This window comes from Podarcis cretensis (assembly GCF_951804945.1).
Source record: "Podarcis cretensis genome assembly, chromosome: 14".
In the NCBI taxonomy this organism is placed as follows: Eukaryota; Metazoa; Chordata; class Lepidosauria; order Squamata; family Lacertidae; genus Podarcis; species Podarcis cretensis.
The window spans coordinates 40,501,081-40,528,190 of record NC_137183.1 but is presented as its reverse complement, the minus strand read 5'-3'; the positions used below and the strand labels follow the sequence as shown (position 1 = coordinate 40,528,190).

The following is a 27,110-nucleotide window of genomic DNA, read 5'->3' as shown; positions in this document are numbered from 1 at the left end:
ATATTGTTAAGGGCATATGCATATTCTGCTAGATAAAATTTACTTCACCATTGAGTAGTTGCAAAGACGTATCTAACTTTTGGTTTCTGTGTCCAGTTAGGAAACCGTATTTGAGAGGGATTGTTTAGAATAAAAACTACTCTCCGTCCCCCCAACTCATTATTTTAGGATGAGGCTGAAAATCTTTCTTATTTGTAAGCCATCCATTGCCAACTTATGTTATGCTACTCTAGTAAAAAACAACAGTTTATGTTAGATAGATTTTATTTTATTTTCTAGCTCAATATGTCATAAGTTGGTGATCCATCAGTTTCAATTGCATCTGGCAAACTCTAGCTTTATGCTTTTGAACCTTCCGTATCTGGGACTAAGAATCACGAGTCCCTGACCAAGACATGCAAGGGAAAAATGAAGCCAAAACGATGTACTTTAAATCTGTAGTCATTTTTTGGCACTATAATCCCCCCCCCCAAGTGTCTGTAGATTATTAGGCATCACAAAGTCTGTGGTCACTATAAAGCACATAAAGCTAAAAGCAGTAAAAGCAATTAAAATGTAAATATACTTTTCATGGGTAGATTATAACTTTGTTTTATTGAGCTTTTCAGAATTACAATAACTTTGTTTCATTACTGTGATGGGATGATGAGCTGCTTGTGCGTAAAGCTTAGTCCCTCAGAGTTTGGCTTGGTTATCAAAGCTCTGTCTATAGCGGAGCCCCTTAAACATGACTCCCTCAATCGCTGGCAGAATCCGACAGTGGGCGTTTGCGGAAGCGCTTCCAACATAGAAGCTCCTTAACGGAAACGCGTCTTCGGGATTCTCGGCGCGACAGTTTACGGCGAGGGGTGGGTGTCCCTATAGGAGGTCCTGAAACTTCCCCACTGTTTTCGCTGGAAGTCTCTCTGAGCCATCCCTCCGACTCACTCTCCTAACCTCCATGAGCCCTTCCACCACCTGCCCTCCCGATGGCAGTTCCCTGACAATTACGTTTCTCAGAACTACAATAAATGGAAAGCTATAATCTTCCCGTTAACCCTTCTCTTGCATTCTTTAAAGGCTAAAACTTGGTGAGTTTAGTTAAATTGTTTTCTCTCTCGTTCAGATTCAAGTGATAATTTTAGCAGAGTTGCTCCCGTTCTATAAAGATCAAGTCTGATGCTTGGTGTTTGGATTCTGCACATGGAAGCAGTAAGAGTAATATACAGCATAAAATGCCTTCGGGATCTTCATTAAAATTTCATCGTTGTGTAATGTATACTCCGTGGCCACACAGGAATTTGTACAGTTCTGGAGGAGGCTGAATTAAGCAAAGTTGCACTGACCAGAAATCTGACTTGACAGCTCTGTAATTATTAAAGAAAATATACTGGCCAAGTCATTTCCCAGTGAATTCTTAGGAGATTCCTCCTGAAGGCTCCTTTGTAATGTCACTTTTATGTAGCAAGCATTCCCCAAGTTGAGAAAATGTTCCCTTGATTTAACTAGCACTGTTCAAAAGAACCACAGCTAGTTCAGCCTTGCACATGGAATGAACAGTTGTTGTTCGTCCATGCTAAACAAAGCTGCTCATTTCTTGGACACAGATAATAAGCACCACCATGGGTTTTCAAGGTCTAACAAGTTCAAACGTTTCTGTACCCTTATCCAACACCCCCAAATCATTTTGTTGTGATTTATTAGCCGAAATGCCCCCTGTTTGGGGGAGTTATGGCAGGTAAGGAACAGAAGAAGAGTCTGCTAAAACAGGCTGGTGGCCCAAATAGTCCAGCATCCTGTTCTCACAGTGGCTAATCTACAAGAAGCCCACAAGTTGGACCTGAGTAGAACAGCACTCTCCAGTAGCATTATTCCCTCTGGCAGTGGTGTTTAAACATTGCTATCATGTGCCCATAGTTTGTACTTTCCAGAAACAATACATGATTCCCCTCCCCACAAACCTTTCTTTTGTGTGTGTATGTGTGTGTGTGCAGTTCTGAGAAACGCAATGAAACAAGGTTATGGTAATTCTGAAAAGCGCAATAAAACAAAGTTATAATCTACTCATGAAAAGTATATTTGAGTAAATGTGGTATATCTGAGAGGTAAAAATGCTGCCAAAGAAAAGAAAAGAAAAGAAAAGAAAAGAAAAGAAAAGAAAAGAAAAGAGTGGTACCTCAGCTTAAGAACTTAATTTGTTCTGGAGGTCCGTTCTTAACCTGAAACTGTTCTTAACCTGAGGTACCACTTTAGCTAATGGGACTTCCCACTGCCGCCGCCACACGGTTTCTGTTCTCATCCTGAAGCAAAGTTCTTAACCTGAGGTACTATTTCTGGGTTAGCGGAGTCTGTAACCTGAAGCGTCTGTAACCCGAGGTACCACTGTATGTGGAAGAATGATATTTCAGTCTGCTACACTCGACCAGTGTTTTTGGAAAATTGCCCCTAGTTGGGACAAAGGGAAAAAACCAAAACACCCCAGTAGCAAAAAATGAGATTTCTTGGGATGTTTTTCCTGCCCTGGGCATTTTTTCGTTGAAAGAAACCTGCTTGGGCATATTTTGCTTGTTAATGCTAGTCATGGGGAGGGGAGGAGAGTAGGCGAAAGTTCTGCTCCAGGCACCTTCTGATTCCCAAGAGGTTCCATAGGCATTAGCCACATACTTTCAAACTTAGCTTTATTAAAACAAAGAGAAGAGGAAGAAAGTTAAGAGCATGGGTAGGCAAACTTAAGTCCTGGGGGCCGGATCCTGCCCAATCGCCTTCTAAATCCGGCCCGCAGACAGTCTGGGACTCAGCGTGTTTTTACATGAGTAGAATGTGTCCTTTTATTTAAAATGCATTTCTGGGTTATTTGTGGGGCCTGCCTGGTGTTTTTACATGAGTAGAACATATGCTTTTATTTAAAATGCATCTCTGGGCTATTTGTGGGGCATAGGAATTCGTTCATTCCCCCCCCCCCTATAGTCTGGCGCACCACAAGGTCTGAGGGACAGTGGACCGGCCCTCTGCTGAAAAAGTTTCCTGACCCCTGGTTAAGAGGGTTAGGGTAGTTGCTTTCAATATCTATTAGCCAAGGTGGCTGTATAGAAAATCTGGATTCAGGAGCAAATTTCTTGGGGGAGAGATGTTGCCTTAATGGCCTGCTTCTGGGCTTCCTGGAGGCATCTGATTGTCCACTTTGGAAAGGAGGTGATGGACTTTTGCACTGATTAAGGAGGGCTGCTTTTTTGTCCTTAAATATACACCTAGTATCAAACCCTGCACTGTAGAGAATCCCAGCATCCTTATCACCCTGGTTATGGAATGTTGTTGCTTTTCCTCTTACTCATGTATCTTCCTTTAATCTGTAATCTCACCCACAGTGGCACGCAAACACAAATACTGTGTGGTGGTTAGAGTGTCGGACTAGGACCTGGGAGAGCGGGGTTCGAATCCATGAAGCTCACTGGGTGGCCTTGGGCCCAGTCGCGCTCTCTCACCCTAACCTACCTCACAGGGCTGTTGTGAGGATGAAATGGACAGAACTGTGCATGCTACTTGGAACTCCTTAGAGGCAAAGCAGAATATAAATGCAGTGATATATAATTAATCCAGTAGTAACAATATAGTGAATCAAATCTCCATCTCTTTGCGCTTGCATGTCTCTGAAGCCGCCATCAATTAGTGCAGAGAAAGGGCTTGCCAGCATGGTACCCTCCAGATGTCGCTGGACCACAACTCCCATGGTCCTTGACCATTGACCATGTTGGCTGGGACTGATGGGAGTTGTAGTCCAGCAGCATCTGAAGGGCACCATCTTGACTATTGGTGGAGTAGACATTGCTGGTTTAGATGGACCAACAGCTTGACTTTGGCATAGGGCTGCTTTATCGGTTGATTTGCACAGCTGCCTCTTGGCTGCAACATCCATCCAGTCACATGAATCAGAGTTTTATGGCCATGGTCACAGTTCTACTATATCAGGTATTAGAATCATAGAATCATAGAATCCTAGAATCATAGAGTTGGAAGAGACCACAAGGGCCATCAAGTCCAACCCCCTGCCAAGCAGGAAACACCATCAGAGCACTCCTGACATATGGTTGTCAAGCCTCTGCTTAAAGACCTCCAAAGAAGGAGACTCCACCACACTCCTTGGCAGCAAATTCCACTGTTGAACAGCTCTTACTGTCAGGAAGTTCTTCCTAATGTTTAGGTGGAATCTTCTTTCTTGTAGTTTGGAACCATTGCTCCGTGTCCACTTCTCTGGAGCAGCAGAAAACAACCTTTCTCCCTCCTCTATGTGACATCCTTTTATATATTGGATCCCTGTGTTCGCTATTTATTTTATAACTTGCTCCAGAGTACTTACCTGTTCCCCACCTTTAAAGAAGAAGAAGAAGAGCAATATTATTTGTTGCTGTTCTTGTATTTGCAGAGAAAATGAGGTGCTAAAAGTACAGCTGAAGAAGTATGTAGGAGCTGTCCAGATGCTGAAAAGAGAAGGTCAGACTGTGGAAGGTGAGTGTGGAAAAAACGGCCGCTTGTGGCATTATTGACAGTGCTTCTCTTTGCTGGTACGAAATGCATTGCTAATGAATCATTGCCAAAATACAGTTTTGAAAAATACAAGATGCTCCCCATTGGTTAGTATGGAACATTTTAATCCTGTAATTTCACACGACAAGGGAGGCTATTATCGTTCTACTATTTTTCGGTAAGTCTTGACAAAAGAGCAATTGATGGCTTATGCTTGCTGGTCCTGTGCATGTTGTGCAGGGGTGATAAGACAGCTTGCTTTTGTCTCTGTACTGTTTATGGGGCGATTGTGGTTGGTGTTTCTTTTAGATCCATAAAGGAACCAAGGCCCTTTCTCCAACGGATGACAATATGTCCTGTTTCTGCCTTAAGAGGTTTCTGTTTCTAGGGCAAAGTTGAGGAATGATTCCTTTAAAGCTCATTCCCTTTTTGTGCCCCCCTCTTTTCTTTTAAACACTCCTTTGTGATTGCTTGGAAACTATTTAAGATTTACAGAGCATTGTGGCTGTATCCTCAGTTCTGGGCTAATGCACAGCCTGTGTGAGTGTTTGTTTAGGTACCGTAGGCTGGGTGCAGATTTAGTGACCCACACTGGCATAATTGTACTTTTTTTACCATCCCCTCCACTGGGTGGAGTTTGATTTGTGCAAAGTCCTTCCATCCCACTTTTTCTGATTTTTTCATCCCCCTTCGGGCATCCTTTTCTGACACATTCCACATTCATGAGGAACCCCTGACTCTCTGGAGAGTCTTTTGGAGGATGCAAGACTGCAGTGAGGAGAAGGGGACAGAAAAGCCCCATTGGGTGAACAGATTTTTGTTCTCTCAACTCTAGATCCAATCTTAGAAGTGGCCACCCAGGTTTTTGGCTGGGGCCAGAAGATCTGAACATGTTACTCGAGACTTTCAGAGTGTTGATGGGAACCTACACAAATCCTTCAGCAACTAAGGCCCAGGGGCCGGATCCGGCCCAATCACCTTCTAAATCCGGCCCGCAGACAGTCCAGGAATTGGCATGTTTTTACAAGAGTGGAATGTGTCCTTTTATTTAAAATGCATCTTTGGGTTATTTGTGGGGCAAAGGAATTCGTTCATCCCCCCTAAAAAAATTATAATCCGGCCCCCCACAAGGTCTGAGGGACAGTGGACTGGCCCCCTGCTGAAAAAGTTTGCTGACCCCTGTCCTTCATCATTCATCTGAGGCCCTTCTTATGGAGTTCCTCTGAGGGAGGTTCAGAGGCTGGCAGGAAGGGAGAGGACCTTTTATGGTTGTGGAATGTTCTCAGTGAAGCATGCCAGAAAAACCCTTTCTCAACTAAGCCACCTGACATTATAGGAAGTTGTGTTGAGATGCCTCTCATTGAGGAAAGATGAGGATGAGGAAAAGGTTTTCCTGCCTCATGCTGGGGAGAGGAGCACCAGGAGGACCTTGTCTCCTGATCTTAGAGCATGGGCAAATCAATGCTGAAGATGCCTATTGGAGGCCTGCAAACAGGACCTGGGTACAAAAGCACTTCCCACATGTAGGATTCCCAGCAACCCCTCATACTGCCTCCAACAGTGGTGGTAAGACAAAGCCATTATGTCCAGTAGCTATTAAGAGCCCTAGCCATGGAAACCAGCATAGAAGTGTCTTCTTTCAGGCTGTTGGGTTGGATCCAGAGTTAATTTGTTTTTGTTTTTTTAAATATCTCATTGATTTGGGACAAGTTAGCTGTGACTTGGGTTTCGGCCCATTAAAATCTGTCCCCCTTGACACATTTTGATTTTCAGTAAAATGTGTTCTTCCTACTCCTCAGGTTTATTTTTATTCTGGAAGTAAATTGACTGGAAGTGAGGGCTGGGTTCTTTTGCTGTATAGAATGACTGGCTGAAAAGAGAGAACTAGTACTTTTAAAACGTGCGCACACACACACAGGCACTTTCGTTGGAGAAAATTAAATCTCTTGACAGGCGGTAAAAAGCCTTTTAGTAGTTTTCTAGTGCTTTAAACTGTGGAAATAAGTTTTCCATTGGTATTCACAGCTTGAGCACTTATGGATTGAGGGTTTTGTAAGCTCCTGGAGGAATTAAGTAACTTAATTCCTGTTTGTAAAACAATTTAAATCAATATAGCTATGTGATTCTTCTTGCAAGTATCATGGCCTGATTTTTTAATAAGAAACACGTAGACATAAATTCTATTCATGAATTTTCCTTGTAAGTGCACTCATCTATGCTCCCATAGCCCCCGCAAACTTCCTACAATAAACACTTTTTCCTGAAAAATCATATTTGGTTTTTTTTGACTGAAAGTTTAAAGATTAGAGGATAAAATGTTTCAGCAGTTTATGTATTGCCATCATTAGTCTCTCACATAATTTATTATTATACAGCCACATTTATAGCCCTGCATTAAGTGTGCGTTGGCTGAATCACATTCTGCTGTTATAATGAGAAATTGAGGTGTGAGGAATAGGTTTACTGCCTATGGTTAGAAAATAATTCATCAGACTGGTTTGAAATTTGGCAGTGTACGATGTGTAAATCTGAGAATGGCCCATGCTGAATTTGGGATTGAAAGGATAAGAAATTGGCTATGCTTAATTCCAAGTAAAGACATTTTTAATTTTCTTATATTTATCTCACCACCTTTCTTACTTGCTTATAGCATTTGTATTCCATCTTTTATCCAAGGAGGTCACGATGGTGTGCAGTATTCTCCTGCTTCTCAAATAACCCCCACAACAACCCTGTTGAGAGGCAGTTAGGCTGAGAAGCAGTGACAGGCCCAAGATAACCCAGTGAGCTTCATGGCTGAGTGGGAATTTGAACCCTGGGCTCCCAGATTCTAGACCAGGGGTCAGCAAACTTTTTCAGCAGGGGGCCGGTCCACTGTCCCTCAGACCTTGCAGGGGGTCTGATTATATTTTTGGGGAAAAATAAAAATGAACAAATTCTTATGCTCCACAAATAACCCAGAGATGCATTTTAAATAACAGGGCACATTCTACTCATGTAAAAACACGCTGATTCCTGGACTGTCCGTGGGCCGGATTTAGAAGGCGATTGGGCCGGATCTGGCCTCTGGGCCTTAGTTTGCCTACCCATGTCCTAGACCCACTCTCAAACTGCTGCACCACACTTGCCGTCTTCCGTCATGGAACCTAAAGGGGTCTTCCATCGCACTACTATATTCAGAACCGCTTAGCTGCAGCAAGGTGATGGGTGGTCTTGTGTGTCTTCAGATGTTAAGGCTGAATAACCCCTTAAAGGTAAAGGTAAGGTAAAGGTACCCCTGCCCGTACGGGCCAGTCTTGACAGACTCTGGGGTTGTGCGCCCATCTCACTTAAGAGGCCAGGGGCCAGCGCTGTCCGGAGACACTTCCGGGTCACGTGGCCAGCGTGACAAAGCTGCATCTGCCGAGCCAGAGCCGCACACGGAAACGCCGTTTACCTTCCCGCTGGTAAGCGGTCCCTATTTATCTACTTGCACCCGGAGGTGCTTTCGAACTGCTAGGTTGGCAGGCGCTGGGACCGAGCAGCGGGAGCGCACCCCGCCGCAGGGATTCGAACCGCCGACCTTTCGATCGGCAAGCCCTAGGCGCTGAGGCTTTAACCCACAGCGCCACCTGCGTCCGAATAACCCGAATAACCGAATAACCCCTTAGCCTACTGGAATAGTAAGCTCTTCAAGGCTGAGGCCTGGTCTGTGAGAATCTTACTTAGAAATAGCAAGCATTTTCATGCAACATACTTCCAGAGGCTAAGACTGGCCAGAAACCACCGCCTTGCAACAGCAGAATGACCAAATCTATTGACTAACTTGACCAGAAAAATGCTTTCTTAATAGCGGCTTTCTTAATAGCATGCTACAGGGACGCAGGTAGCGCTGTGGGTTAAACCACAGAGTCTAGGACTTGCCTATCAGAAGGTCAGTGGTTCGAATCCCCGTGAGGGGGTGAGCTCCCCTTGCTCGGTCCCTGCTCCTGCCAACCTAGCAGTTTGAAAGCACCTCAAAGTGCAAGTAGATAAATAGGTACCGCTCTGGCGGGAAGGTAAACGGTGTTTCCGTGTGCTGCTCTGGTTTTCCAGAAGTCGCTTAGTCATGCTGGACATATGACCCGGAAGCTGTACGCCAGCTCCCTCGGCCAATAAAGCGAGATGAGCGCCGCAACCCCAGAGTCGGTCACGACTGGACCTAATGGTCAGGGGTCCCTTTACCTTTTTACAAGCATGCTACACAATTAATGAGTAAAAGCACATACCAGAGCTAACAAAGCAAACCATATCCCGAAACATACCGTACAAATGGGAGAAATCTTTCTGGGGAAACTGCCCCAGCAAAGTCATTCAGTTCGTTGACAGTAAGCCATTCTCAGCACAACGCGTTAAATCATTCCTAGGATTTCAGACTATGGATGGTAAATATATATACTGATAAATGTGAGAAAGACAGGCTGAAGTCAAGAGCACAGGAAGTCAATGTGGTGCCTTCCAGATATTGGACTACAGGTCCCATCATCCCACCCTGATTAGATTAGTGATGATGGGAGTTGTAGTCCAACAACATTTGGAGGGCTGCAAGTTGGCTATCCCTGATCAAGAGATTGCATCAAGTGACTTGACTCTCCTGTCCCTGCATGGCTTTGACTTAGCGCTTCATTAGATAAATGTTTTGAAGCACTATGTGGTTGTTTTTTGGTGTACTGATTTGTATTAAAAAATATTCATGAAAACGATCCTTTTAAGCTGCTTAAAATACAAAAAAATTATCCTTCATTAGATTCTGACTTAGTGTAATTACTGGGGGGGTAGGGGAGGGGAGAGGAAAGAACCTTGGCTAGCTATATTCTTCTGTGTTACAATTATGTAAATGAAGGAGTGATAGGAATAGAAACTGTGTGGGTTGGTCAGGTTTTACACAAGAAAAAAGGGGGTGGTGATAGAACGATAGTTTCTAAAATGAACGGCTCTGCGCCATGCCTTCTGGTTGTCTTTCATCAGCTGTGGGTTACATTTCTATCACTGATACTAAGAATAAATTTGAGCTGCATATGTTTTATAATACATATGATTTCAAAAAGGATGTTTTGTTGGAGTCTGATTTATGTAAGGAAAGAGCTGTATTACTACAAATCTGCATATCTATCTATCATCTATCTATCTATTTATGCATGCTGCTGCTGCTGCTATGGAAGTGCTATAGAAGGGTCCAAAATTTTTGGCTGGCCTTAACGCACAAGCCGAAAAATGACGATCTTGGCGCTGAACAGCAAGGCATGTTCTGGTCTGAGGCCAGGTTCTAGGAAGAAGGCTGCAAGGCTGGCCAGAGGTTTCAGGACCTCGGATAGCTCTGAGCAAGCCACTTGATCCAGCAAAAGGCTGAGAGTGAACAGGCTTTTTAAAGCCTCTGCCACCCAGACTACCTCTCCCTGTCCTGCTGGTCATTATGATGTTAGATGATGGGCAGATGGGTTGTCCCGCCTACCTATCACCTTCCCTTGCGCGTTGCTTTCCATGCACTCAACAGACAGTGGGTCGCCAGGCACTTGGGAATCACAACGTTTGACTTAGTGTTTACACGTGAACCAGGCCATTGGCTGGGTTTTAGAGAACCGCAAAAGCAGTTCTGCAGCTCACTTGGTGGGAGCATGGTGCTTATAAGCCCAAGGTTGCACGTTCAATCCCCGTAAGGGACAGCTACATATTCCTGCATTTGCAGGGGGTTGGACTAGATCAGGGGGGTCAGCAAACTTTTTCAGCAGGGGGCCAGTCCACTGTCCCTCAGACCTTGTGGGGGGCCGGATTATTATTTTTTTGGGGGAAATGAACAAATTCCTATGCCCCACAAATAACCCAGAGATGCATTTTAAATAAAAGGACACATTCTACTCATGTAAAAACACGCTGATTCCCGGACCGTCCGCGGGCCAGATTGAGAAGGCAATTGGGCCACTTCCGGCCCCTGGGCCTTAGTTTGCCTACCCATGGACTAGATGATGCTCAGGATCCCTTCCAACTCTATGATTCTATGCCTAAATAGGCTTTGGGGCTTAGGGGTATTTAGGTTGTAGCTCCCAATGCCACCTGGCAAGCCAGTTCTGACATGGGGAAGGCTTTCCAGAGCAGGTTTATTTTATTTTTATTGTATCAAATTTATACGCTGCCCTTCATCCAAGGGCGGTTTTACAGTATAAAAACACAAAAATACGTAATAACAAACAAAACAATACCCTCCAGTTTACAAGGCCCTATATTATTTAATTAGCCAAAGACCTAGGAAAAGAGGAATGTCTTCACATGGTGCTTAAAGATACAGTGTTGCCTCGCAAGACGAAAAGAATCTGTTTCGTGATTCTCTTCGTATAGCGGTTTTTTCGTCTTGCAAAGCAAGCCCATTAGCAGCTTAGCGGATTAGCGCTATTAGCGGTTTAGCGGCTTTTAGCGATCAGCTGTTAAGTGGCTTATCAGCTGATAAGCGGCTTAGGGCTTAGGAAAAGGGGGTGGGAGGGGAAAAACCCGCAGGAACTCGCAAGAGATTTTCGTCTTGCAAAGCAAGCCCATAGGGAAATTCGTTTTGCGAAGCGCCTCCAAAACGGAAAACCCTTTTGTCTAGCGGGTTTTCCGTCTTGCGAGGCGTTCGTCTTGCGGGGCACCACTGTATGCAATGAAGGCATTAGACAAACCTCCCTGGGGAGAACATTCACAAATGGGGAGCCACCACAGAAAAGGCCTCTTCTTCTGCTGCCATCCTCTGGGCCTCTTGTGTTTGTAGTACAGTGGTACCTCTGGTTACGTACTTAATTCGTTCCGGAGGTCCGTTCTTAACCTGAAACTGTTCTTAACCTGAAGCACCACTTTAGCTAATGGGGCCTCCTGCTGCTGCTGCACCCCCAGAGCACGATTTCTGTTCTCATTCTGTAGCAAAGTTCTTAACCCGAGGTACTATTTCTGGGTTAGCGGAGTCTGTAACCCGAGGTACCACAGTATAACGTGGGTCTCTTCATAAGAGAGAGAAGGCATGTTCAAGCCTGAGGATACACCTAAAGAGAGATGCTTTTTTTGCATATGATAAAGCTTCTAGGAACTGTGTGTCCTTTATTTTTTAAGCTCTGTTGGAAAAAGTTATGTACAGTCATACCTCGGGTTACAAACGCTTCGGGTTGCGCGATTTCGGGTTGCGCACCGTGCTGAACCCGGAAGTTCCCGAACGGGTTACTTCTGGGTTTCGGCGCTTGTGCATGTGCAGAAGCGCTAAATTGCGCTTTGTGCATGTGCAGTAGCGCCGAATCACAACCTGCTCATGCGCAGACGCGGCGCTGCAGGTTGCGGACGCTGCGGGTTGCAAATGTGCTTCCCGCACGGATCACATTCGCAACCCGAGCATCCACTGTACTAATTAGTTCTGGGTGCTGCTTATATCCAATTGCATTGGAAATGTTTAACCAGTCCGCTTCAGATTTATATACTGTATTTTGGCGAATGGATGCCGTTTGATGGTTTACTGTACGTTTCCGAGCACAATTCAAAGTGTTGGTGCTGACCTTTAAAGCCCTAAATGGCCTCGGTCCAGTATACCTGAAGGACCGTCTTCACTCCCATTGTTCAGCCCAGACACTGAGGTCCAGCGCCAAGGGCCTTCTGGTGGTTCCCTCACTGCAAGAAGCAAAGTTACAGGGAACCAGGCAGAGGGCCTTCTCGGTAGTGGCACCCGCCCTGTGGAACGTCCTCCCATCAGATGTCAAAGAGATAAACAACTACCTGACATTTAGAAGACATCTGAAGGCAGCCCTGTTTAGGGAAGTTTTTAATGATTGATGTTTAATGTATTTTTTTATCTTTTGTTGGAAGCCACCCAGAGTGAACTATTTATTTGGATTGTCATATTGGGCTGCATCTGACACCAGTCGTGTCCAGAGGGTTGCATCCAAGTAGACCCATTGAACTTAATGGGCCTGAGTTAGTCATGTCCATTAATTCCAGTGGGTCTGCTCTTGAGTAAAACTTCACTGAATGCAGACCACGATGTTTTGAAATGAATCAGTGTTTGGGTTCTTACTGTAATACTGCTTTATATTTTCTGTATTGTGCAGCTGTGGGCACAATTATGTGGGAAAGAGACATAAAGGTAAAGGTAAAGGTACCCCTGCCCGTACGGGCCAGTCTTGACAGACTCTGGGGTTGTGCGCCCATCTCACTTAAGAGGCCAGGGGGCAGCGCTGTCCGGAGACACTTCCGGGTCACGTGGCCAGCGTGACATCGCTGCTCTGGCCAGAGCCAGAGCCAGAGCCAGAGCCGCACACGGAAACGCCGTTTACCTTCCCGCTGGTAAGTGGTCCCTATTTATCTACTTGCACCCGGAGGTGCTTTCGAACTGCTAGGTTGGCAGGCGCTGGGACCGAGCAGCGGGAGCGCACCTCGCCGCAGGGATTCGAACCGCCGACCTTTCGATCGGCAAGCCCTAGGCGCTGAGGCTTTAACCCACAGCGCCACCTGCGTCCCCCGGGAAAGAGACATACAAACTGAAATAATAAATACACGAATAAACAAAGAATATAAGACCCCCCTGGTACTGGCATTAAAGGCTTCAAGCTTTTGCAGTTGCTCAAATAAAGGTTCACAAAACATTTTTGAGGTAAATAGAGGGATGTTCAGGTTTCAGAGCTAAGCAGGGATTTGAGCCTCCAGTTCCCACATCTGAGCCCACCATGCTAGCTAGCTGCCGCACCGCAGTTCATCTTTGACCTAAATAAAAACAAACCAAGAGATTTATTCAATTTTACTTAGGTGTCACTCAAATGACTTTTTTATTTTATTTAAGAGACTTAATAATTCCTTTAGGCACAACAGCTCAGAACTAATATTATCATTTGGTGGATGTCAAATCATCATAATAAAGCTAACAGTTATCTTCACTTGAAGCCTTTTTAATTTATTTGGTAATAAAAAACCCCCACAATGTATGTTCAAAGAATGAGTTCATTGCTGAATTAAAGTGGTTCTGCAGCATGTGGACGGAAAACTTTCTAAGACCGCAATTACTTTTTAAATTTTCAGTTTAATTGTTTAGCTATGCCTATTTAATCCATTATAAGCATTTCTTATGAATATACATAACCTGAATATCAAATACTTAGAGATTCCCTTCCTTTGAACACAGAGGATACAGCTTCTTTAAACTGTGAAAGTGCCAGGCTTAAGGAATCAAAGTATAATTCTCAAGTCATACGCAGGCAACTCCAAAGTGTGTGTGTGTGTGTGTTTTTAAACAGAGAGTGATACTTTTCAGTTTTATAGAAGCAGATAGATGTGTGCCAAGGAGATGGGATTGCGAGAAAGAATACTTCCCTGCTGGATCAGAATAAGTGCCAACCTAGTCCAGCATCCTGTTCTCACAGTGACGAAGATGTCTGTGGAAAGTGCACAAGCGAAACCTAAGCACAACAACACTCTACCTTCCTATGGTTTCCAGCAACTAGTGTACAGACCTGTTAAGGTCTTTGCCAGTATTCTGCTCTACTTTTTGTAAGCGAGCATTAGAGCAGAGGTCCCAAACTTGGGTCTCCAGCTGTTTTCGGACTACAATTCCCATCATCCTTGACCACTGGTCCTGCTAGCTACGGATTATGGCAGTTGTAGTCCAAAAACAGCTGGAGACCCAAGTTTGGGAAACCCTGCATTAGAGGGTCCCTCAATTCTCCCTCTGTCTGTCTGTCCCTCCCTCACTCCCTCTTTTTGCTTCAAAACATTAAGATGGTTAAAAATTAAAGAAAAGGTAAAGGGCCCCTGGAGGGTTAAGCCCAGTCAAAGGCGACTATGGGGTGTGGCGCTCATCTCGCTTTTCGGGCCGAGGGAATGAGCACTGTCGGGAACAAAATAGTTAATTAAAAGCTCCGTTTTCCCCCCTTCCCCTTTCAAAATACCCTGCATAACATAGGGCTAAGGAATGTTTTGTAGTTGTGCCACTATCAGCTGTGTGAAAAAGTCCAACGAAAAGGGTAATTACCACATTTCTCTATGTATAAGACTAGGTGGTTCTTTTTACCAAAAAAAAGGTTTAAAATTGGGGCTCGTCTTATACACAGGTAGTGTTGAGGGGGTGTTTTCTTAATTTGGAGTCCCCCAAAACAGGGGGCGTCTTATACACATAGCATGGGAAATTTCAGGGTCTCTTTGCCCTTAATTTATGCTGATGTGTCAGGGGCTGGTAGTGCTTTGTCTTAAAAACCTCTTTCTTTTTGTTGTTGCAAATGACGAGGAACGCTGGAATAAACCAAAAATTGACCCACTAATTTCCTTCCATTTTATTGCTGGAGATGAGATCTTCTATGTCTAAAATATCATATTAGTTTAGTTCTTAAATTTATCTTTTGAAGTAACTTGGGTATGGACAGATGGGGCAATGGAATTCAGTCTTTTTTACACTTGGAAATTTGCCAGGAGCCATTTCCCTGACATTCTGGCGAAAGCTGTATTCATCAGGGATACTAGAATTGTGTGGCTCACAGAGATTTTCAATTTCAGCCCTGCTCCATCATAATTAATATGTTAGTTGTGAGTAATCTTCTTTACCTTCTTGCGTTGTCCAAAGAAAAGGTCCTGATAAATAGACCTTAGAACATTGTGCATTTTAGGATTTAATGTAATTGCAGGGAATGGCTCACAATAAATCAGATTATTGGGATTTGGATTTTCACATTACAAGGAAAGATACGTTTGGTAGCAAATACTTGTTTTTAAAAAACTTTGCTGGAAAAGGAGAGAGAGCATCAACCTGAGATCTAGATGAAACGTGTTTCTAGTTGGGCTAGGTTCAATGCTTGGCCATACGGGATGCTAATCCTTGATACTACTATTAATTGGGAAACGGGGGAACAAACCCTGGATGTTTCAGAGACATTTGTTTGCTGGAGGCGTAAGCAAGACTTCTAAACTGAAATATATGGCTATTTATTGCATTCATATTCCCACCTTTACTTTGAGGAGCTCAAGGTAGCATACATTCTTATCCCCCTTCCCCTTTTGTCCCTTGCGACAACCCTGTGAGGTGGGTTAGGCTGAGAGAGATGGTGACTGTTCCAAGGTTGCCCTAGGAGCTTCATGGCCAGGTAGAGATTTGAATCCTGGACTCCCAACTGCTAGTCCAACACAGCAACTGCTGCGCCAGTAGCTCTCGTGTCTGTAGCCCTGAGGCCTCTAGTTCCTTTTGTCAGGAAGAAGGTGGTTGTCAGTTTCACCATGAAAGACGAAACAACCTGTAATGGGATATGAGGTTGCTTGTGCGTAAGCGCCGAACCGCTCCAAGCTGAGTAGTTGGCTTAAAACTTTCCCTGACCGGACAGCCCTTACTTCGTGGCTGTCTTAATCACTGGCAGAATCCGTCAGTGGGCGTTTCCTGAATTTCTTCCAACATAAAAGCTCCTTGACACTGAGTCTCCGCCTAGATTCCCTGCGCGAAAGCTTTCTGCGCAGAGTGGGCGTCCCAAGGGGAGGTCCTGAGCTCTCTGCACTGGTCTCGCTGGAAGCGTCCCTGAGCCTTCCCCCCGACGCCCCCTCCTCCTCTCCTTCCTCAGCAGAAGCTCTCCCTCTCTCCCTCCTGGTTCCCTCTCCAGCGTCGTCTGGGAGCCTTGCCACCACCCTAGGCTCCGATGGCAGTTCCCTGACACAACCACTTGAAGTAGAAAGGAAACAGCTATCTTAACCAACCTTACAGAAGAAGAAGAAGAAGAAGAAGAAGAAGAAGAAGAAGAAGAAGAAGAAGAAAAATTTATTTATACCCTGCCCTCCCCGACTGAGACGGGCGGCTAACACCAAATATATACAATGCATTAAAAACACAAAATCAAAAGATTAGTTTAAAATACAATTTGAATCACATTTAAAATCACAATAAAATTAAGTGGGAACCCACGAATCATAACCGTAGGGGTAAGGAATTAAAATTTCACCAGGCCCGGCCACTTATGCTGGTCCCATATGGGCCGATAGAAATAGCCAAAGAGGCCACTTACATACAGGGTCCCATAGAAAGAAGGGGGTCAGGCCTGGCAGAGCAGCTCCATCTTGCAGGCCCTGTGGAAATGTCAGAGAACAAGGCAGCTGCTGCATCTCTCCCGACTGCATAGTTGTAGCGTCCCAAGTCTTGGTTTATTTGGTTATTGCCAGCTTCACCAATCTGCTTGGGTTGGACAAAGTTTTGTCTTGAGGTTTTTTTAAAAAAATCTTTAGCTGACCAATCACACCAGTTAATTAGCTGACAAACCCATTGATGCCATTCAGCTAAACAATTGTGCAAGCAGAACAACTTCCACTTGCACACCATGATTCCCCCATCTCCTTCCCCCACATGTGCCCTCTGCCATCCCCAAATCTGGTCTGGAACCTCCAGAAGAGAATGTCTTGTTGGGCAGGCAAAGAACCTTGCACTGATGGAACACTCGCCTTAGGGCTGCTTTGAATATATCCCTGTCTAGTTAGCAAGCCATCTTCTATCATGTCTGACTTTTTGTCCATATAGCCCTAAGGTTCCTCAACAAGCAGGGAACATAGATGGAGACCTCTCCCATCCACCTGCTACCTGATGGTTTTAAATGGAGATTCCAGAAATTGAACCGGGGACCTACTGGATGGAAAAGTTGTCCTCTGTTCACAACACTGACTACAGTAACATGTCCTCTGCCCTGATTTATTACCCTTTCACACACAAAATTCCTTGGGAAGGTTGTGTTTGCATTTTGTGCATGAGCAACATGTATAACCACGGGACACTTCTTCTGGCGTGCCATATATTTATTTAATTGAACTCCTGCCTTTTGCCAGAGGCTAAGCAGAGATAACGAAATGTTCTTAAAATCTGAGAGCCGGTGTGGTTTGAAGTCTTGGAGGAGCGGTTGGGTAATAATGCAAGCAGCAGGTTAATTATCGAGTGATGTTTTCCATGTACTTCTCTTAACGCTGGAAGGGAAGGATTAATTTTTAAAGCAGTAATTTTATTGGAAACTCTTGGATTTGGGAGGTTGGTGAGCGCAGCCTGTGCGTCTCTTGCTCTTTCCTCCTCAAAATAATGGTACAGGATTTTATAACACTGAGGCAAGTGGCTTATCACAGTGTACACGGTGATATTTGTGTTGTTTCGCTGTTGTTGCCAGACATTTTATCAGTAGTCTACCACATTGCCTTAAGAGTTTTTGACTTCTTTCCTCTGAGGACCTCTCCAGCTGCTGGGTCAGCACAGCCGATCTGAGTTGGCACCGGCTGGCAGACCTTACATGGTTTTATTATGTTGTTTTCCTTATGGGAAATATTAGTCCATTGCTGCTTTTGGACAGCAGTGAGTTTATGTTGCTGTTTATCCTCTGTATGGTACAGCTGACTTGAACGTCTCTTTACAAATAACCCTCCTAATTTACCACCCTTCATCCTTTGCAAATATGCTTTTAAACTCTTTATGTTCTAGAATGGTATTGAGCAATTGCTTCATTGGAAGTTAGGTGTGCCCAAGTCCTTTGACAAGCAATGGGAGACGAGGGCATGCTTTAGCGCTCAACAGTCGGGTGTTAAACAAGTTTACTTGGAAGTCTCCCTGAATGCAAGCAACGTTCCTTCCTGGTTGGGGTTTTCTGAAGCGACTGATTTGCATCACCTAAGCCTTGACCTGGATGGTGCTGAATTTTGGAGAAAGCTCACATTTCCCTAGAAATGCTATCTTTCCGTAAGATTGAAACCAAACCTAGTTGCGCAACTGCCTGGTATAATTTGGAGTGACAGATACCCCATCAGAAAGGAACAGCTGGAAATGCACAAATACTTTATAAGACATGTATAAGACACCTCCTATTTTGGGGAACTAAGATTTAAGAAAATGGGGGGAGATGACCCAGAGTATAAGATGCCCCTTATTTTTTGACATTATTTTTTTTGGGGGGGGGAACCTAGTCTTATACATGGAAAAATACAGTATATCCTGCCCTTGCTCCTGAAGGCGCACAGGGCTGCAGGCACATCCATACTAAAGCATTTAAAAAACAACAACAGCATTCCAAAAGCATTTCCTCATCCAGCCATCTCAGCTTTGCCAGAAACAGTGCCTTTCAGCCATCAAATGCCTGGATAAGCAGGGATGTTTTTGGATTCTGAAACTCTGGGCAGACTGGCAAGCAACACCCTTGGGAGTTGCTGGAGCTCTGGTGTTGGAGGAAGTAAAGAAGGATCCTCTGGTAGATCATCAGCTGGAGCTAGAGATTCCAGGAAGCAAACACGAGTTATTCGAACAGGACGTGATAGAGGATCTTGGCTCTTGGGTAGTCAGCCCCAGCCAATGATTCCAGCATCTGTTACTGCAGAAGAACTCATTTCACAGGGACAAGTTGTTTTACAAGGAAAATCTAGGAGTGTAATTATAAGAGAGCTCCAGCAGACAAATCTTGATGTAAATCTTGTAGTCAACAACTTGCTGAGCCGTGATGATGAAGATGGGGATGATGGTGACGACACGGCAAGTGAATCTTACCTTCCTGGAGAGGATCTTATGTCTCTTCTGGATGCTGACATATATTCAGCTCACCCAAGTGTCATTATTGATGCTGATGCTATGTTTTCAGAAGATATTACTTTGGTTATTCATCCTTTCGGCGCTCATCACTTTCCAGGCTAAGCTTGTCCCGAGTTCTCTTTCTTCCCTTAGAGAGAGACTCTGAGCTGTTGTGTGAATGTGAGTCTGTTTTACGTTTGTATGTGTCAGAGCTGCCTCCAGGTCCCAGCTCACAGAGGACCAACGCTAGGCTGTAGTTATGTACAAAAGTCTTTATTGAGATTCAGTCTCCATTTCAAAGCCGCAGCGTGCAGCTCTACGTCCCGACCTTAGACCGGCGAAGTCCTGTCTGAGTCTCCTCCCCCTCCACACCAGTTTAAGACTCTCGCTTTGCTCCACCTCTTCCTAAATTCCTTTCTCCTCTGGGCCCTCCTGCCCGCTAGGGTCTCATCCTTCCTGGACTCCTCTGACGCTGACCCTGACGATTCTTGCCCCTCCTTCCGGCGGGCTTTAGGACCTGGTTCCCTATCCGGGCTACCTTCTGTGCCGCTCGCCTGTACCTTTGAACTTGGCGCGCGCGCCCAGCCTGCAACTTTCCTCTTAACCGTTAACTCGCTCTCCGATGGAGGCGTGGTCCACCCTGACTCATCTTCTCTCGCTGGTGGTGCATATGTGGGCTCTGACACCTGGGACTCCTCCCCCCCACTACGCTCTGGTGGGGAAGCTGGTCCTGATTTGCAACTGCTGCTCTGGGAGTCCCCGCTGGCCTCTTGCTTCTGGGGTGTCCCCCTTGGGTCGCCCCTTGCCCTGCCCATCGGCGCCCCCTTCTGTGAATCTTCCGATTCGCTGGAGAGGCTCATGGAATCTATCGGGCTGCTGTCATATTCTCCTACGCTGCCCTCGGATTGCTCCCCCTCGCTTTCCATCTCCTCTCCTCCCTGCGCTCCCGCTGAGTCCCTGACAGTATGAAAGAAGGTGGCTTGAGGGAGCCTCATTTGATAATGAAAGAGGCTTTACAAGCAAAGAAGGGGAGCCAAACCTTGACAAGAAGAATACACCTTATTTGGAAGTACAGTGGTGCCCCGCAAGACGAACGCCTCCCAAGACGGAAAACCCGCTAGACGAAAGGGTTTTCCGTTTTGGAGGCGCTTCGCAAAACAAATTTCCCTATGGGCTTGCTTCGCAAGACGAAAATGTCTTGCGAGTTCCTGCGGGTTTTTTCCCCTTCCCCCCCTTTTCCTAAGCCACTAAGCCGCTTATCAGCTGATCTGCTGATAAGCCGCTTAACAGCTGATCGTTAAAAGCCGCTAAGCCGCTAATAGCGCTAATCCGCTAAGCCGTCAATGGGCTTGCTTCGCAAGACGAAAAAACCGCTAGACGAAGAGAATCACGGAACGGATTCTTTTCGTCTTGCGAGGCACCACTGTACACACGCTTTAGGAGAATACACACATGACGGTATATGTTTTGAGACCTCCTCTTTAGGAGAGGACTTGAAGTGGTGGCCGGATAAGGATGGGATGAAATTTATTTCTATTGGTGCCTTGTATTCTGAGCTTGTGGCAGTGAGCAGTAAAGGGGAGCTGTATCAGTGGAAATGGAGTGAATCTGAACCTTACAGAAATGCACAGAATCCTTCTATAAACTCAGCCAAATGGGGAAACTCAGCCAGATGGGCGGGGTATTAATAATAAATTATTATTATTATTATTATTATTATTATTATTATTATTATACATCACCCACCTGCCGTGTACCTGGGATTAACCAATGAGAAGATCATCCTCCTTTAGGCAAACAGTATCGGAGCAACTGTTGCCACAGAAAACAATAAGGTAGCTACCTGGGTAGATGAAACCTTGAGTTCTAAACCAGTTCTAAACTAGAACATACGGCACAGACGTACTCTGAACTTCAAGGAGAGCATATAGTTTCCCTGCATTGCTGCGCTCTTTATACCTGTGCTCAGCTGGAGAATAACCTGTACTGGTGGGGTGTAGTCCCTTTTAGCCAAAGGAAGAAGATGCTGGAAAAGGCTAGAGCCAAAAATAAAAAGTCTAGTTGTTTTCAGATTCCTCCTAAAGGAATCAGTAATGAGGAAAATGGATACACCTCGCCAGGGAGGCCATTCCATAAATGGGGAACTGCCACTGAAAAGGCCGTGTTGTGGGGCAGTGCCATCTGGGCAGCCCACAATGGTTGACACCACAATCCCAAGGTCTCACCTGTATGGGGACAGTATCTGAAGAAGTGAATACTTGCGATGAGGTGAGGTTTGCTGCCTGTGGAAACACAACCACAAATCTCTTGCTGATTGTTCATCACAGGACACACATCCAAAGATGATTCCTTTGCTATCAGAGAGAAAATTCGCTTCCTAGGTTAGTGATGGCAGAGATACACTTTATTGTGGCTAGAATCTGCTTTTGCAAAAGAAGTAAAAAAAAAGTAGTTTTCATTTTATTGTAGTTTTCTTTCTATATTTGCTCAATAGTTCTTTTTTATTATTTATTAAAAAGACAGGAGGACTAGTGCATTATCTTAGTCTCCCAGATACAGCATTCTGCTACCAACCAGGAGTACTTATGCGTACCTTAAGTTGAAAGTTCTTACCTTATCAGCTTAATAGTCAACAATTTGCCTATTGGGATAACTGTTACAAAGGAGGAGGTGAAAACGCTGGCGCTTGATCCACTTTGCGCTAATCGTTCCTAGCAGCGACTGAGCGATGCCATCAAGGCAGGTAATTCCTAATTGTCCTTGATTGCTCATTTCTTCATTGCTGGGATAACGCAAATTTGAGCCAAGATGGTTGTTGGCAGTGCGACATGGAGCACTTTGAGCCAAGCACGAGCTCATTCCACAAATAGTGCAACTGCCCGAGCCGCAAGACTGACAGGCCACCTGTTTCCTCCAGCTGCTTAAATGCTTGTCAGATCCACTTTAGCACAGTTTAAAAAAGCACTTCTTACCTTGAGCCGTGGCTTGAACAGCAGCATTCCCAGATATTTGCAGTTCAGTCCAGTACTATTATTATTTTTGAGTTAGCTGTGAACAAATATCCCAGCTCCTGTCCAAAACCCAACCACAGTGGTGCTTATTTGGAAGTAAGAAGCAAACTTTCATTGTAGCAGATCAATGGTACAGACTTAGTGGCTAGGAAAGAGCAGTATCTAGTCCTGGTGCTCTAACAAAGCAAAGCAGTGGCAACAGCATAACCAGTTCAAGAGACAAAAACAAGGTTCAGCAGTCCAGGATAGGGCTGGCCGACACCTGGTTTTCAACATCATGATATATCATCATGATATATCGTGATACAGTGGTACCTTGGGTTAAGTACTTAATTCGTTCTGGAGGTCCGTTCTTAACCTGAAACTGCTCTTAACCTGAAGCACCACTTTGGCTAATGGGGCCTCCAGCTGCTGCCACGCCACCATAGCACGATTTCTGTTCTCATCCTGAAGCAAAGTTCTTAACCCGAGGTACTATTTCTGGGTTAGCGAAGTCTGTAACCTGAAGCGTATGTAACCCGAGGTACCACTGTATACTGATATACCACAGTGTCTGAAATAAGGATGGAGCTAAGTAGAGGCATTGGCTGGCTTCATGGTTTTCTCCGCATCATGATTTTTGCATAGTGTGGATGCACACACACACACACACACACACACACACACACACACACACACACCCTGCTTCATGACCTGAAGACAGGCACTTATCTGGGGAGTGGAAGGAAATATTCTCCCCTTCTCGTGATGCACCACATCTCTCTGGGAGTTCTTGCTGGGTGCACCTCCTCTTCCCCCAGTCTCTCCCAGTGTGTCACAGATGGCTGCACCTAAGATTTCCCTCTCATCCTCCAAGGGATGGGAAGGGCTTGGGCCTCTCACCTTGTCAGCTCCGAGAGCAGAGGAGGGCTTCATCAAGCTAGCTCTGCTGCATAGTCTCATTCCCTGCCCAACTTTGAGTCCATGTCTTCACTCTTGAATGTTTCCTGTTCGTGGCCTGGATCAGAGGATTCAGAGGGAGCCATGGCCATTAACACATCTGCCTTAATATTTCACTGCATATAGAAGTTATTTTTCAGCCTGCATTTGCAACAACGAAGTGTAGTGCATGCCAAGTGCAAATTGGATATATCTTTTGCTACGTGTGTCGTCTATAGGGCAATTGAGAACCATCTCTATTAAATAAGACCCCTGTTCAACTTCAGTGGAATTCTGGCCAGTTGAGAGAATATTTTAGCAAATCAACTTTTTATTTTTTTTGAAGCAAAGCAATGTGCTCACCCAAGTAATTGCAGGCTGCTCCTCTTAGTGACAGAAACCTTTTGATCATTTCTCTTTGCATTGCAAAGTGGTTTTGACACGCTCTTAAAATGAGGTTACCATTTAATTTCCATTAGCCAAAGCAACACTTCCTGAAACTCAACAGTTACCTAACCTTGGTGTAGCCCTTGTTGGAGGTAGGCTGGTGTAAATATTGCTACCATTTGTCTAATTAGTTGAAATGATTTTGTGGTTTTTCCCACCCCCTTGAGGGTGTGCAATAAGGTAAATGGTAGGAGAAAATATTTTTCATGCTTTTATGATGATAAAACTGGTGTTCAGCTGGTGTTCAAGGGACACGACAGAGTCCTGGAATATAACAATACAGTGGTACCTTGGGTTAAGTACTTAATTCGTTCCAGCGGTCCATTCTTAACCTGAAACTGTTCTTAACCTGAAGCACCACTTTAGCTAATGGGGCCTCCTGCTGCTGCTGCGCCGCCAGCGTGCTATTTCTGTTCTCATCCTGAAACAAAGTTCTTAACTTGAAGCACTATTTCTGGGTTAGCGGAGTTTGTAACCTGAAGTGTACGTAACCTGAAGTGTATGTAACCCGAGGTACCACTGTAACAATCATCATCATCAAGTCCTCCAGATCTGTTTCCCCCAGCGAGTTTAGAACTGATAGCACTGAGTCGTGTCCAGTGGTTTTGCCTTAAATGAGGAATCCACCATTTGTGGGTAGAGTAGACAGGAAATGCTGTTTTTTGGGGGGGTCAGTCTTCCCTGTACATTTAATCCATTGCCCCACCCCTCATTCTGCCCCTGAGACTTTGTCTACAGCAGGAAGGGTGAATCCTATATTGCCCTGTCTTATTAAAGCACTTTCTGCTAGGGCAGGAGTGGTGAGCCTCAGGCTTGAGAACCGAGTCTGCCCCTCCAGGCCTTTCTGTTTGTCGCTTAGTACTCCGTCTACATCCACTCTCCATACCACATTGACAATTTCCAGGCCATACCTCTCACAGGCCTGGGGCCTTCTTGAGTGCTTTTGCCTGGCTAGATCACGTTCTTGAGCTCTTGCATGCTTGGAGGTGTGTGTGTGTGTGTGTGTGTGTGGGTGTGTGTGTGTAGAAGCACAGGTCTTATCCTTGACCAGAATGTAACCTGCTGTATGAGTCACACCTGTTTTTCTGTCCACCTTTGCTGCCCCTCAGGTGAAAAATATTCCCCTCTCCTTCGCCGTGGCTAACCCAACATTTCTATAGCCAATGCTTTCGATCATTTTTAAAAGACGGAATGCAAGTGATGAATCAGAATGGAAAAAAGAAAATGAAGTCTTGTTTGTGAAGCGATCTTATATCCCTTGGCCCCCTTTCCTTTCAGTTCTGAAATTAAGTCTGTCCCTTTCCTAAATCTTGGCTAGATGAAGGTCTCCTCCTCCACCACCACCCTTCCTCCCTTTGTGCCTTGAACTCTCTCCCAGAACACGTGTCCAATGCTGTCCCTCTTGCTTCCTTCCAGACCCTCACTCATTTTTTTGGCATCGGTTTGGCCACCTCTCAAGACACCAGTGCCAAACGCAGCGCCAGGATTCCCAAGGTGGGAGTGGCAGTCCTCGTTGATATTGGGGTGCCAGGTTGCCATTTTGAGTCAAGATGGCAGACCGAAACCTGGCTTTGGATTGACTCCATCAAACTCACCAAACTCACCACACTATCCATTTAAAAATCACAGTATTTTCTGATTTCTAAAAATACCTGGCCAGTACTGGGCACTCCCTGCTAGTCTATATCTATATCTATTTAACTACTGCTTGATTGCAAAAACACCCCTCAGTGGCTTACAAAAAGGTTAAAACTATAAGCAAAATCAGCAAAAAACAAATATTTTAAATACTCCAAAAATAAATAAAACCAAAAATAACTCACACAACCTCCCATTTCAGGAGCAGGGTTACATTTCCAGTGTTCCACTCAGACTTTGGATGCCTTTATTTCCAGAAACATCTGGTGTTGGGGCATGTAGAATATGGGACTTACGGGATTCTTGTGTGATTGGGGAGTGGCGACAGGGAAAAAACCACAATTTTATACTGTGAATACTAGGAGTGGAGGGCCAGTGGGATTTGGGATTCCCTGCTGTTACAAACTCAGCAGCAGGCTCTTAATGCTTTTATTTATTGGGCCGATTGAAGTTCTCTGATCAAAGGCTCCATTCAAGCTCTTTGATTTCCCTCTTCCTCCTTCCGCACCGACTTCATTTGCTTTGTATCTGCCTATGACGCTTGTAAGCAGTTTGACTGCTTGCTGAGCTTGGCAAACGCCAAACTCTCTGGCTGAAGGTCTGTGGCAAAGGGGCCCTTTTGATAAGGCTGGTTTGCTTAAATAATCACAAAAAACAACAGCTCTCACTTTTTATGGTTTCGTCTGTTTCTTTGTCCCATATGGCTTGGATCTGGACTGGGTTAGTTGGACTTGCTTCCCATCAGAAATCAGTGGGACTTGACGTAACCATGACTAACACTTTGCATTGAATTTCGATAAGATACAAGTTCAGCTAACTTCGTCTGGATCTAACTCTCTGTTTTGCTTGTTTGCTGCTACGCATTTTCAACCACATTTCTCAGACTCAGTTTATTTGATTTTAAAAGGGGGCATTTCTCTTTCCCTCCCCCAGTCTGCTTTTTAGTCTTGACCAATGTCCTTCCACCCGCAGGTTAAAAACTGATTTATTCCAATAGACTTTTGCTGTTTATGGAAAGGCCTTTTAAATGTGTTGTGCTGCTGCTGCTGCTGTTGTTGTTGTTGTTGTTTTTACTCTCTTGTGTATCTGCTACCTGTGCAGTGATATATTTGGGTTTTTGTTGTTGTTGTTGTTTAGTCGTGTCCGACTCTTCATGACCACATGGACCAGAGCACGTCAGGCACTCCTGTCTTCCACTGCCTCCCACAGTTTGGTCAGACTCATGTTTGTAGCTTCGAGAACACTGTCCAACCATCTCATCCTCTGTTGTCCCCTTCTCCTTGTGCCCTCCATCTTTCCCAACATCAGGGTCTTTTCCAGGGAAGCTTCCCTTCTCATGATTTGGTTTTTACTTCACTTTAATTCCATTATATTTTAATTACTTCTTAGCTATTATATTTTATATGTTCGTAGCTTTCTGTGTTTTAGCGCTGTGTGTTTTAATTTTTGTAATCCACCTGGTTCTGGGGGAAAGGTGGGTAGCAAATAAGCAAGCAAGCAAAACCAACCAACCAACCAACCAACCAACCAACAAACAAACGGCTGCATTATGACAGACTTACAGCCTCTTTGAGCCCAGGGTCTGGGGGTCTCCTTATATAGTTCTGATGTACTTTTGCTATTGGTACATTTGTCCTGGGTGTTTAATATGCGGCTGAATGAGCTGGAAGGGCTTTTCAGACTGCTGGCCATTTACTGCAGGAGATTTTTTGGCAAGTTTCCCCTTCTTGTTTTTATTTAATTGTGTTTTATTCCGTTTGATTTCCTCCCTGCTTTTTAGTCCAGAAGGATCCCCACGGCAGCTTACAGAAACACAATAGAACTGTGCTACTGAACAGCACTGTCGCAGGGAGTGTTCTCATCTGCTTTCATCCCATCTTGCTTTCATGACTGCTGGAAATAATGTGAGATGAGAAAAGTTCAGTGAGAATCCACCCACCCTCCCCAAATATACAGCTTAATCAAATGAAAAGTGTTTGTGTGTGTGTGTGTGTGTGTGTGTGTGTGTGTGTCTATATCTGTATCTATCTATCTCTCTATCTATATCTATATCTATATATCATCATCTCCCAACAAACACCAAG

At 44.8% G+C, this 27,110-nt stretch overlaps 1 protein-coding gene across 3 annotated transcripts in view; it reads left to right on the top strand.

The window, feature by feature from the left end:
• The window catches only part of SNX29 (sorting nexin 29), a 231,346-nt gene that overhangs the window by 45,781 nt on the left and 158,455 nt on the right, over positions 1 to 27,110 (top strand). For all 3 annotated transcript variants that reach the window (XM_079952375.1, XM_079952373.1, XM_079952374.1), the window contains one exon: positions 4,400 to 4,482. In XM_079952375.1, the coding sequence (XP_079808501.1) occupies positions 4,400 to 4,482 (83 nt within the window). The remainder of the gene's footprint in view (positions 1 to 4,399; positions 4,483 to 27,110) is intronic.